We start from the raw sequence: 12,572 nt of genomic DNA on the forward strand, positions 1-12,572 counted from the left end.
AAACAAGCATGTGGGTTATTTTGGCAGTATACGATATTGAATCATCAAGGTGTGATACCATTATACACAAACATAACATATCTTGAATAAAACTGATACTTTATGAAAATCTGTGATGACATTACCTCTGTTTCCCCTCAAAACAAACAAAACGTTAAGAACACATACAGTGTTTGTAAAGAAACTCTATCTTAGTCTTGCTCATCTATTGTTATAGTATTCTTACACAATGATTCAGCCAAATTCATCATTATAACTACTTTCATCAAACATTACAAGTGGCTGCCATGCAAGATATGTCCATATTTTGCAAGCGACGGACAGGCAACAAGTTAAATAAGCAATTTTTCATACAATCAGGGACCATAAACTAGGATGTTCAGGTCCGACAAGGTAAAAACACGAATTTTTGCACAATCTGGGGTCATAATCAAGGAAGTTAAGGCCCGGTGTGCTAAAATCGAAATGAACCAAGATCTGTTGGATATAAACATGTACATGTATTTAAGTTTCATCCAAATTAGATAAAAATTGTTATCCCTAGAGAGTCCATAATCCATGAAGTTACAGTCTGATACATACCATTATCAAAAGGAACCGAGATCTTTGGGATAGCAACCTACATTTCAAGTTTTGTCAAAATCGGATAACCAAAATGAAAAGTATCAATGTTGTTACCTATACATAAGGCAGACTGGGTGCCCGTATGGTCTAAATTTGCGATGTAGATCATAAGGTCATTCATTCAGAAAATCAATGAAATGAGGTTTAATGTCCTACTTTTTTGCACAAATTGGGCATATTGAAGAACAGGCAAAAGATATGCAGTGTGCTATATTTTTTTAAGGGCCAATTTGCTTACGGCCTACCTGTCCTTCTAAACTAATGCGGTAATGATCACAAAATTGTGGATAACTGTAAGTCATGGTTAGAGTATTTCAAGTAGTCAAAATTAAATGACCAAATGTGGCAAGAAATAATTGCAGATTGTCATATAGGTTCCACTTTAATTTTTCAAAAATTTTAAATGTGGTGTGAAAAAGTACAGGGAGAAAGAGAGAGAGAGGTCCACTCGACACAAACTAGGTCATTTTGCGACTAACACATGGTTCAATTTTATTTTAATAATTCTCTTGTGTGTAGGGGTCTTTAGCAGTGGGAGGAAACCGGAGGACCCGGAGAAAACCCACAAGGTTGGACAGGCAACCCTACTCCTTGTCACATACAACCGGGGAATCAAACCATGCCAGTTTACTCAATGACAGACCTTATGATAAAGCGTGCACGTGCTTACCATTTGGCTATCCAGTCGAAGATAAATTTCTAGCCGATTAAAAATTCCAATAACTAAACGCCCTAAATTACAACTAAATATTTAATTTCAAAATCACTAAAGATTCTACTTACCCTTCTTTTATAAAGGTTTTAAAAGGAGCAGCCCTTGTTTTATCATCTGCTATAGATCCTTTAGCTGTAGAAAGATTCCGTCCATTATTAGATTTACATGTGGGTGATGGTGTCTTTAAGATAGAATCATCTGATAAATAATCCACATTCTGTTTCAACAGATCATCAAGATTACCAGGAGAAGCTGGAACATTGACTTCTATTTTAACTTTTTCTTTTGGAGTCTCCGATGTCGGTAATAAAGATTTGGATAATGGAGAAGCTTTGCTACCATCAGCAACTTTGCGCTTTGAAGATGACGCCAAAGGTGATTTGGAAGCATCTGACTTGGCTCGTCTTGCTGCTGGTGAACGTGGAGGATGTGGCCGTTCAAGACGCCCTTCTTCATCATCAGATGAATATACACCAGATGAAGGTTTTCTTCCTGCTATCTGTGTTTTAGCAAATCTCTCAGAAACAGTTTTTCTGCTGACTTTCAAACCATCTTCTGTCTTTTTAATAGTTGGAACTGCACGTGCATGCCTCCCATTTTCAATTTTTGCAGGACTCTTTGTTGCTTGCGGTTTATTTGGGGAGGATGGTTCATTTTGAATAGATTTCTTTGTTATTCTTGGAGATGGTAGTTTTGAGGTTCTGGTTCTGCTTGTATCTTGAACAATCTTTTGCTTGTCTTGTGAATCACCTACCCTAGTTCTTGGTGGTGGTGACTTTTCTTTCACAGTGCCAGTTGTCTTCTGTGCTGGCTTTTTGATGGCATCTGTTGACTGAGTTGTCTTTGTTACATCCAGTGCTTTTAATGTCTTGGTTTCTGATTGGTTTGTTGGGTCTTTTATTTTATTGATTGGCTTTTTAATTTCTTGACTTTCCAAACACTTTGTAACTTGCTGTATTTCAACTGACATTGTCAACTGTTCTGGTATCGACGGCTTTTTGACTGGTTTTGTTTCATGTATCTCTTTCACAGATTCTTGTGGTTTTACTACTGCTTGAGAATTGGATTTGTCGCTAAGTAATCGTGTGGGTTGGGGTATTTCATTTGTGGATAATTCCTGCTTTTCTATGGTTTGCTTAGCTTTAGGTTCTTCTTTTTCAGCTTTACTAGTTTTTTCAGATTTTATTATTGTTATTTTTGAACTATCCTTTGCTGGTAAAACTACTTCTTTACTTTCCAGTAATGTTGATGTTGATTTGTTTCCTCGTGATTCACCTTTACTCTCAGAGCTTGAGTCTGTCTGAAGTTCAATTTTATTTCCCATATTTTGTAGCTGACGTCGTCTTTGTTCTTTGTATTTTGCAATACGTTCAGCCCTAGTTACTTCTTCACTAGCAGAATCAGTTTTAAGTGTTGAAATTTCCCTTTTTTCTGATATTTCTGGCGACTTCTCTTTCTCAGAACATTTATAACTCTTTTCCTTAAATTCCACATTTATATTGTTTTTCGAATCAGTTTCTTTATTTTGATTTGAAGATATATCAGTGGTCTCTTTTAATTCTGGAGCACAGAATACTTCTTTGGTTTCTAACTGATCAAAGTTCTTGTTATCCTGAACTCTGGTTCTTTTGAAAGACACGTCTGTGGAAACTGGGGTACTTGCTTCTTTGATACTGTCAGAAGCAAATGATCTCCAACGCGTTTTATCATTGGCACACTCATTTTCGTTAGTCGAGTTACTGTTGATGGATTCTAAAGATTCTTTTCTTCTCTGTCGTCGATCGGCAAATGACTCATAACCAGTGGGTTCATCATCACATTTCAGAGTTGCTTTTCTAGTTATTGAAGCATCTGAGTCTGTGCTTTCAGTAGCAGTTCTGTCCAATTCACGTCTTGCGCGATAAGAAAGCTTTGCAGTAGATGGAGGATTTGGTCCAGTGGCGGAAGACTTTTCATTGAGTTTTTTTGCTATTCCTTCTTCATGCTGCTGTTTACGTAAAGCCCTTCTGTGGGAATATGAACTGACATCTCCATTATTATCAAGAGAAGCTGTTCTATCTAATGATGATTTATAAGTATTTGATATAGATTTATCTTTATCTGCTGAATAATGCCTATACTGAGATCGTGGTACATCATTGTCTTTCGTGCTCTCCACAGAAGAAGAGTCCCTTAATGATGTTTTTCGCGAAGATTTATAACGATCACTATCACTATCACCAGTCTTTTCTCTTTCGAGACGTCTGCTAGTATATGAACTTTTCTCTGTTAAACTTTCGTCTTTATATGACGAGCGTCTACCAATTGCACCTAGAATATCAGATTTATCACTTCGTAACGATCGACGCCTACTACTATCATATAGATCAATGTCTCTAGAGTCTAATGAAAGATCAGAAGTCAGACTAGAACGTGAGCCTCTACGACCAGAGATGTCGTCAGTTTTAACAGGAATGCTTGTACGAGAGGAACCATAAGATAAAGTGGTACCACTGGTGTCATATCTGGATGAACTGAAAAAAAAACAGATGAGATGGAAAACATGATACTGAGGATCACAGGAAGGAGTAATACATAAAAACAAGAGCAATTGTTGAAACAACTATTTTAGACTGATCTCCCACTTAAACTGGTCCATCTGTTTCTATATTCTAACAGAAGATACATAATAATGATAACTACATGTACTTGGATCAACCTTTAGTCTAATTTGACGTGCCTAAGTTCAAGCACTACCGTTAATTGAAGAATACAGTAGTGGCATCATCGATCACTACAGTATACCCAAGCTTTTATTTGTGATGTTTTGTCCACTGTTATTGTTTATTAACTGTTAGTCATGTTGCTATCCTTTCCAGTTAATAATTGCTAGTTTTGGTTCTGTGATGAAAGTCAGCCATGACAGCGATCAAATATCCGATTGAGGGTAAATAGTGGTAATATGTCTTTAAATATTGAGTAGCATGTATTGCGTGAATTTCTCACTGAAGATATGGTTCATCAATTATTTTGATAAATGTTACATTATTTTGCCTAAATTATAACTTAGATCAGTTTTGAAAATAAACATGGATCACTCAACCTGATGATCAGAACCAAAAGATTTGATTTTGATATATTTCTATGTTATAAAAAATATGGCACCACTATATTGGAGCTTTACTGACTAAATCCATGTTATCATATATTTCACTCTAATACTGTAGCAATGAGTAATTGAGAGCCTTGGCTGTCTACTTACCTGACACCACTAATACCATATCTAGAAGAACTACCGGTTAAATCACTGGTATAAGAAGATCCACCATAGCGACTTCCGCTACTTGAACCATATCTCCCAGAATCGAAAGATCTCGAACCACTGTATGATCCACTGGTGTACGAAGAACCAGAGGTATATGGTCGTGATGATGTAGTATCGTAGCGTCTGGAACCAATACCACTGTCATAGGTTCGAGAGGAATAGCGGGACATACTGTCTGTTACATAATCTCTAGAGTAGGTGGTGGAATGCCGTTCAAAGTTTCTTAGACCTGAAAAGATAAAACAAATAAGTTTGCTAGAGAGTGTTGGCTGGGAAACTTCCCTTGGAATTTTTAGCATGATTTCCCCTGTTCCCCTGTCTAGTCATTTTATTTCACTTTGATTTCCATCCGAAGCTGTTCAAATTATAACACTATATTCTGTCACTTCAGCACATTTTATTACATACATGCACATCTCTTTATCAATTTCAATAAAACAAAAGAATTCACATTTTCAAACACAGCTTAATCGCAAAATCTCTTGACACAAAACAAATATATCTAAACACACTTCAAAGCAAAATCTTATACCATGCCACAAATGAATGGGATGAAGAAAAATCGAAATAAACTACATAATTGAAGCTGGTCGATCAACTTAAAATACTGCTACTCACTAAATAAATTACAATGGTATTGATAACGAAATTGAAAAGAGATTTTAGATTTTAATTCCTGGGTATAATGAAAGATCCAGCTTAAACTTTAAAAATATAATAAAAAGATTTCAGATCAATCATGACAATAAGATGATCAAAGCGTAAAAGATACTGTCTATGACCTCTTATCCTGACATTTGTATTATCACTATGATCATCAGGTTAAAAGGTGAGAGGTTGTGGGTCACCATCTAGACAAATATTACCTGCCCTGTTTAATCTGTACCCTATCTAATGAAACAGCCTACCAGTATATTTACATTTAATTTCAACTTACTCTACCTGTCTGTCTATTGGTTTATCATTAATATCATCTCAGTTACTCTTATATTTATAAAGGGGTCGGCTAGTTGAGCAGTATACATGTACGTAAGAGCAATGGACTGTAGTTTAGCATGTCTAGGTATAGAATCACAAAAAGAACCCTAGGATCTTTGAAGTCCAGTTCCCACTTGTCAGGGCTAACAAGGAAAGTGTTGCTTAATCATTTGGATGAACCCAAAAAAAACAGAGTATTCACAAGATGTTTAAAAGTTGTTAAGAGCAAATAACTTCAAAGTATTTCTACACTTCTTCATCTCATGATCATAACCACTGTGAATAAAGACACTAAAAATATAAATTTACATCTGCATGTTTTATCAAAGTGTCAAGGGCAATAACTCTGAAATCAATCATTGATGAAAATATAATGGTGAATAAATTTCAAGATTTGTTCAAACTGATCAAGAGCGATAACCTCTTCATCTCATTAACATAAACACTGTCTCTTAAAGAAGGCTGTTAACATCAACTCAACACTATTAGGTTATTTTGGAACTAACAAGTTGTATAATTCAATATTTCACAAGCAATTGGGTTAAGCAGGCAACACTGGTCGTTGTCACAAGCTTATGATCAAACCCATGACTTGCAAAGATAACAGGCCTTATTAACTACAGAGAGTGCATTAGACCACTTGACCATCCAAACCCCTTTAGATACAGAAGTCAGGTACAAGCATTTGATTGAGACCCCAACTATGGCAGTTTATGAAATACAGTGAGAGGCCACACAACACCAAGTTCCTTCTTAACACAGTCAATTTCTCAAGTAATATTAAAACTATTTCAAAGATGTGCCATAGAAGCAGTGGTGAATAAAACCAATATTTGACAGTCTGTATTATTTTAACTTCTAAATTCTAAATACAGCACTTCAGAACTGTGTACATACACATGCAGTTGGCCTTTAAAAATAAAACTAACTAAATAAAGGCTTTATTTACAATTAGAGAAGAGAAATCAACACAGAAATACCTTTAATGCACCCTATTATCATTCGCAAAAGACTGCAAAATACTAAAATTTGACACAAAAATGGACAAACAAAACAGTGAACAGTCTATTCTCAGCTTGACATAAATTCTGAGAAACAAATCTTCTGAAATTTCATTCCTGATAAAAGGCATCGTGACCCTGTTTCAAAAACAATAAATAAATTGAAACAAGTTTGTGAATAAATAACCTATTGACAAACTGACTTGATTACTTACTATTAACCATACTCACCTGTGTCAAATACATGCAGAACAAGATGTGGTAAGGGCTAGTTGATCAATGATATTTACACAAGATAGTAGATTTAAACCAGTATATTTAGTACAATAAATAGACAATTTAAATGTTCCATAGATTAAGGTTGTCATGTACGTACATCAACCTGATTTCTTTATTATAGGTACAGTATTCCAGACCAAAAAGTCTAACATAGACTTTCTGATCATCACAAAATTAATCAAGTTTTATCAAACAGTATATTGGTCAAAAAATTATTCAAATCAATAAAATCTAAAAGAAGTCATGGCCATGTAAATTTTCCATTACTGTTTATTGATTTCATACACTCATCTTGTTTTTCTCCAAGATTGTTAGCCATACAAGGCGTCAACAATACTTTTATTTAAATAATAATATAATGAACTTATAGAGTGCCAGCACTATAAATCTAATTATGAAACGTGAATGTTATTCAATTTTTAAAAATGCTCAATGATTATCATGTACATGTAATTACTGTTTTCAAATTAAAATTTTAAGCAGATTTCTGAAATTGCTCAATTGGGATACTATAACCAAGTCTTCACTATGGAATACAATTACTGCTTATTACTCAGCGACGTTTCGACTAGGCTTCTCTAGTCATTATCAAGCAACTTGATAAGATGTGAAAATATAACAAGACAATATATACATGTACACAACTATACTTAGTTAATGCTGACCAACCAGAGATACCCCTTCTATTACATGTTTTTAATTACTTGAACTCCAACTCCCGCCACAGAGTTCAATGGTGCAATGTTAAACCAATATGCAACAATATAAGCAACAAGAGGGCGTGCCAATTGCATAAATCCATTCAAATATGAAGACACAAACCAACGATGAACAGAGATCAAGGATTGTTCCTCCCCAGGGCGTATGATACTCTTATTACATAATCATAGGCTAAGCAGCATCCAGTACAAACACTACTCATTAATTCAAATAGTCAGCCTTCAGGGGACCATTGATGATTTGTGCAGTCATTGTTCTAAAGGTTTTTCATATTAGTGGAATCACTTACATCAACATATGCATATATCAACATTTATTGTTATAATAGTAATACATGTACCAATCAAATGCAATCTTTTTAGAGTGTTGTGATTATTAAAACCTGATCAAATCATTGTAAATACTCCACAACAAGCTATCCATTAATCATTTGGGTTTACTTCAGGTAAAGTGGACGTTGATAACATTTTATCAAATTTCATCTTCTTTCTGTGTTGGTCATTATTAAAACCTAATCAAATCATTGTAAATACTCCGCAACAAGCTATCCATTAATCATTTGGGATTATTTCGGGTAAAGTGGACGTTGATAACATTTTACCAAATTTCATCTTCTTTCAGTGTTGGTCATTATTAAAACCTAATCAAATCATTGTAAATACTCCACAACAAGTTACCCATTAATCAATAAATCAATTTGTGATAATTTTCAGGTAAAGTGGTCGTATTGAATGTTGTTATTAGCATTAAACTTTATAATCCTTAATTGAATTAGATTCCCTTTAAGTATATATAATTAGAAGGGGTATCTCTGGTTGGTCAGCATTAACTAAGTATGGTTGTGTACATGTATATTATATTTTCACATCTTATCATTGCTTGATAATGACTAGAGAAACCTAGTCTAAACGTCGCTCAGTAATAAGCAGTAATTGTATTCCATAGAATTGTGACCTGCATATTCCAGTTCAATTACTAAGTGTCATTGAAACAATTTACCTATAATCACATTGGCAGTTCTGGAAAAGTCGAAAAGTCAATGATTTAGCCATACAGACCAAACAGACCACCAACAGAAAGGACAGCATTAACCCATACGGCTAATCAGACTTCACACATATTTCCAAACAAAAAATAGTAAATACAGCCTCTAAACCAACAACCAAACAACTACATTAAAAGATTTGTATCATGAAGTGAACATAATGCACTAGGAAACTTGCACTATCTATGTATATGTTTTCTTATACCATTGTGTAAATATTTGCTTGGCTAGTAACTGACAATAAAATGATTTATCACCTGTATAGACATAAATAAATACCTATTTTACCTACCCTAAAATCTACCCAATATATGTTGTAGCACTCCTAGATTCAAAATCATACCATACAATTCATTGATATAATCAGTACTTCTAAAATCCTTTAGTAATTTTAATTGGTTTGATAAGTGCATTTACGTAAGTTATTTATATAAAGCAAGCATTATCAACAGGCCCGCAACTGGGGGGTGCAGGGGGGCTGCAATAAGTTTCGCACCCCCCCCCCCAACCCCCGCCCTGTGAAAAAATTGTCGACCATCGATATACATTGTCTGTTAATTTTACAGCACCCCTGAGAACACTTCCCGCCCCCCCCCTCGTTGCTCTGAGCTAATTCCGGCCCTGATTATCAAAGTGCAACAATCACAAAAACATTTATATAAGAAAGTTTGTAAAATCACTGTGTAAAATTCCCAAACTAATAAAACATTGTATCAGATGTTTTGATTAAGTGTATAATAAAAACTTCAGTATAAAGTTTAGATATATGCAAGATTACATTACTGTATCACATTGTACCAAGACCTATAAATTTTCTACGTTCACTTAGGCCCGCTTTCCATGTACGTGTTTTTGCGTGCAATTTTTGTATTTCCATGTGTAAAGAAAAATCTCTGAAAAGTTTGGGGAATCACACATAAATGACGTCATAAGTGAGGATTTCTCTATACAGCATGGAACCCGACATCGTTTACTTTCAGTCGTTGATTTTTTATAACACCATGTCCAATAGCGGTTGATTGACTGTATGGAAGAGAACCCGTGTTTGTACACCAGAAAGTAAATGCCAGCTGGGGCACGCATGTGCACACTTCACTCACGCGAAAAAAAAAAAAAACACTGCGGAAAATTCGCTCATCAAGCTATTTTTTTACATAAACACTTTAATGGAAACTGTCCTATTACATTTGCATTAGACCAACTTTTTCGCTGGCAGTAACACAATGAATTTGCAATCACTGACTTACACAATGAATTTGCAATCACTGACTTAACATATATTAAATATGAAGCACCTTTGGCTTAAACAATACCATATGTTTTTCTCAAAACGACTAAAGTATTGTGTTAGAACTACCAAGACGAAGGAATTATTAGTGAGCAGAAATTGGGCCGTGTATCTGTTATCACTCGTCACATCAGTCAGTTATATAGAGATATGACTCATGTTTTCCTTTGGCGTCCGTCACTTCCGATTCGGGAAACCTGTATTAATCAGCTATCGTAGCAATGATCTCTGTGTTAAAATTATATTTGGAATGTGTTTAACCAGCTCTATCACATATGTGATAATGACTGACACCAATATTGTCCTTTAATAATTTTGTATAGAAGAAATCTATACATTTTACTAACCCAAAGAGTAGTCTTTGCCATAAGAACTATATCGATCTACAGTAGATGGAAGGCCCAATATGTCTCCTTCACGTACTGGATAAGTTCTTCTTCCTGCAATGATAAATAATACACATTTAAAAATAATGTCGAAACCTGTATTTCTAACAGATTATTTCATTCCACTTCTGACATCTGTAGTTCTTGAAAATCAAGATGCTTGGTTCAAACTAGAAGTCTATTCTGAATAAGTAGTGACAGTATATATGATACTGTCAGAAATGTAATGATATCCCACAACCTAATCTCAAAATTGTATCGTTTCAGATTCAAGTTTTCGAGAATGTAAGATCTTAATTATAAGCAAAACACCTATGTGTGACTCGAGTGACATACAGGTCATCTAATACGGGCCATCACCATTTTTTATGGGCTGTGCTGTAGAAGACAACTCATACCTGCTCTCCAATTTTTTAAAATTTCAGCTTCGAACATTATTGACATAAAAAGGGACAGATGTACATCAAATAAAACTTATCAATACCTTCCTGTAAATCTGTTGTGATCTATACAATTTAAGACAAATCAATTAATTTGTAACTAATGAAATATCTTCTTCTTGCTAATTGAATAATTATAAATTTCTGCTAGGCATGGACAAGTATACATGAAATACTCATTAAAAAGTATTTAATGCTGAATAACCTTCTCTAGGTCTCTTTTGTAAAATATTCCTACACTAGACCATTATCAATTTTATAGACTCATGGCTTATATAATAATTTAAAACTACTGGTATGTAATAATAGACATGTCATAATAGAGAATTTAACTATGCAATTAACACTAACACTTGCTCAACTCTTTTGAAAAAGATAGGTTGTCAGGCAACGAAACATACGCCCACAGAAGCTAAATCGTCCAAGCGATCGATATGGTTGTCGCATATTTATTCATTTGCAGGTAATAGGGGGCATTTATAAGATCATTTCATACAGATCATAAATTCCGATGTTTGAGGTTTCAAAAGGTTCTACAAACTGAAACAAGATCCTTAACTCTGGAAGTAATTTGCAGAAAATGTTAAAATTTGATAGGATCTTTCATTTTACTAATTTAAATAATGCATATAAACTTTCTACAGATCGGATGATAAATTTTGTTGTTAGAACATTCACAAGGTTCAACAAAGTGAAACAAGGGCCACAACTCTAGAACTAATTAACGGAAATTCAATAGGATTCTTCGTTTCACTCATTTAAATAATGCATATAAATTTCATACAGATCGTATGATAACTTTTGTTGTTAGAGCATTCACATGGTTCAATAATTAACAGAAATTTCTGAAATTCAAAAGGCTTCTTCGTTCCACTAATTTAAATAATGCATATAAATTTCATACAGAAATTGAAACAAGGGGCATAACTCTAGACATAATTAACAGAAATTGCTGACATTCAATAGGATTCTTTGTTTCACTCATTTAAAGAATGAATGTAAATTTCAGAGATCTGATGATAATTTTTGTCATTAGGTGCAATAAAGTGAAACATGGGCCATAACTCTAGAAGAAATTAACAGAAATTATTGAAATTAAATAGGCTTCTTCATCCCAGTAATGTATACAACATATATCAATAACAAAACAATTAAATGATAAATGTGGTCTGTAGAGCGTTCACAAGAAAGTGTGGACGACGGCTGGACGGACAGATGGGGACAACGGCAATATATGACCACATTTCCATGTGGGCGTATAAAAAAATCAAACAGTGTCATTTCTATGTCAATAACTGAAATCTTTAACCTGGTTTTAAAAGAACAGTAATCCCATCATGATAGCCTTTTATACTGATCTGTTGGCTATCTAAATATATTTTATCAATAGCAATTAATACTTACAATATTTTATTATATCTATAACCTTATTTCCTATAAAAATTTAAGAAAAAACTGGTTTGAATAGAAATATCTAGTTTTGGTCTATTAAATTAATGTCCTGATAATTCATATACAAAAGCAAAACAAAAACTTCAAATTGTTTCAGGGGTTAAAATGGCCAGATTACTGGTACATGTAATTAAAAATTTCTACATCTCTGTATCTGACACTTGTATGCTCTAACAATATAAGAACATTAGTAAGTACTGTATATTATGACATCAACTTTTATGTACGTTACCTATAAATATCATCAAATGAGGCTAATATTGACAAAAACAAGCTGTTAAGATTATTCTGACATATATCAAGATGTTTTGTATATTTCTCACTGCACACTAAATAACCT

At 34.0% G+C, this 12,572-nt stretch overlaps 1 protein-coding gene across 5 annotated transcripts in view; it reads right to left on the reverse strand.

The window, feature by feature from the left end:
- The window catches only part of LOC126831452 (supervillin), a 122,562-nt gene that overhangs the window by 79,501 nt on the left and 30,489 nt on the right, over positions 1 to 12,572 (reverse strand). For 4 of the 5 annotated variants that reach the window (XM_050561938.2, XM_050561937.2, XM_050561935.2 and 1 more), the window contains exons 2-4: positions 10,302 to 10,394; positions 4,581 to 4,872; positions 1,408 to 3,852 (exon numbers count right to left, since the gene is read on the reverse strand). In XM_050561938.2, the coding sequence (XP_050417895.2) occupies positions 1,408 to 3,852; positions 4,581 to 4,813 (2,678 nt within the window). In that variant the 5' untranslated portion in view covers positions 4,814 to 4,872; positions 10,302 to 10,394. Of the gene's footprint in view, positions 1 to 1,407; positions 3,853 to 4,580; positions 4,873 to 10,301; positions 10,395 to 12,464; positions 12,493 to 12,572 lie in introns of those variants that run through there. The other variant, XM_056103104.1, reaches the window with a different exon arrangement.

The sequence above is a fragment of the Patella vulgata genome, chromosome 9 (assembly GCF_932274485.2).
Source record: "Patella vulgata chromosome 9, xgPatVulg1.2, whole genome shotgun sequence".
NCBI classification, from domain to species: Eukaryota; Metazoa; Mollusca; class Gastropoda; family Patellidae; genus Patella; species Patella vulgata.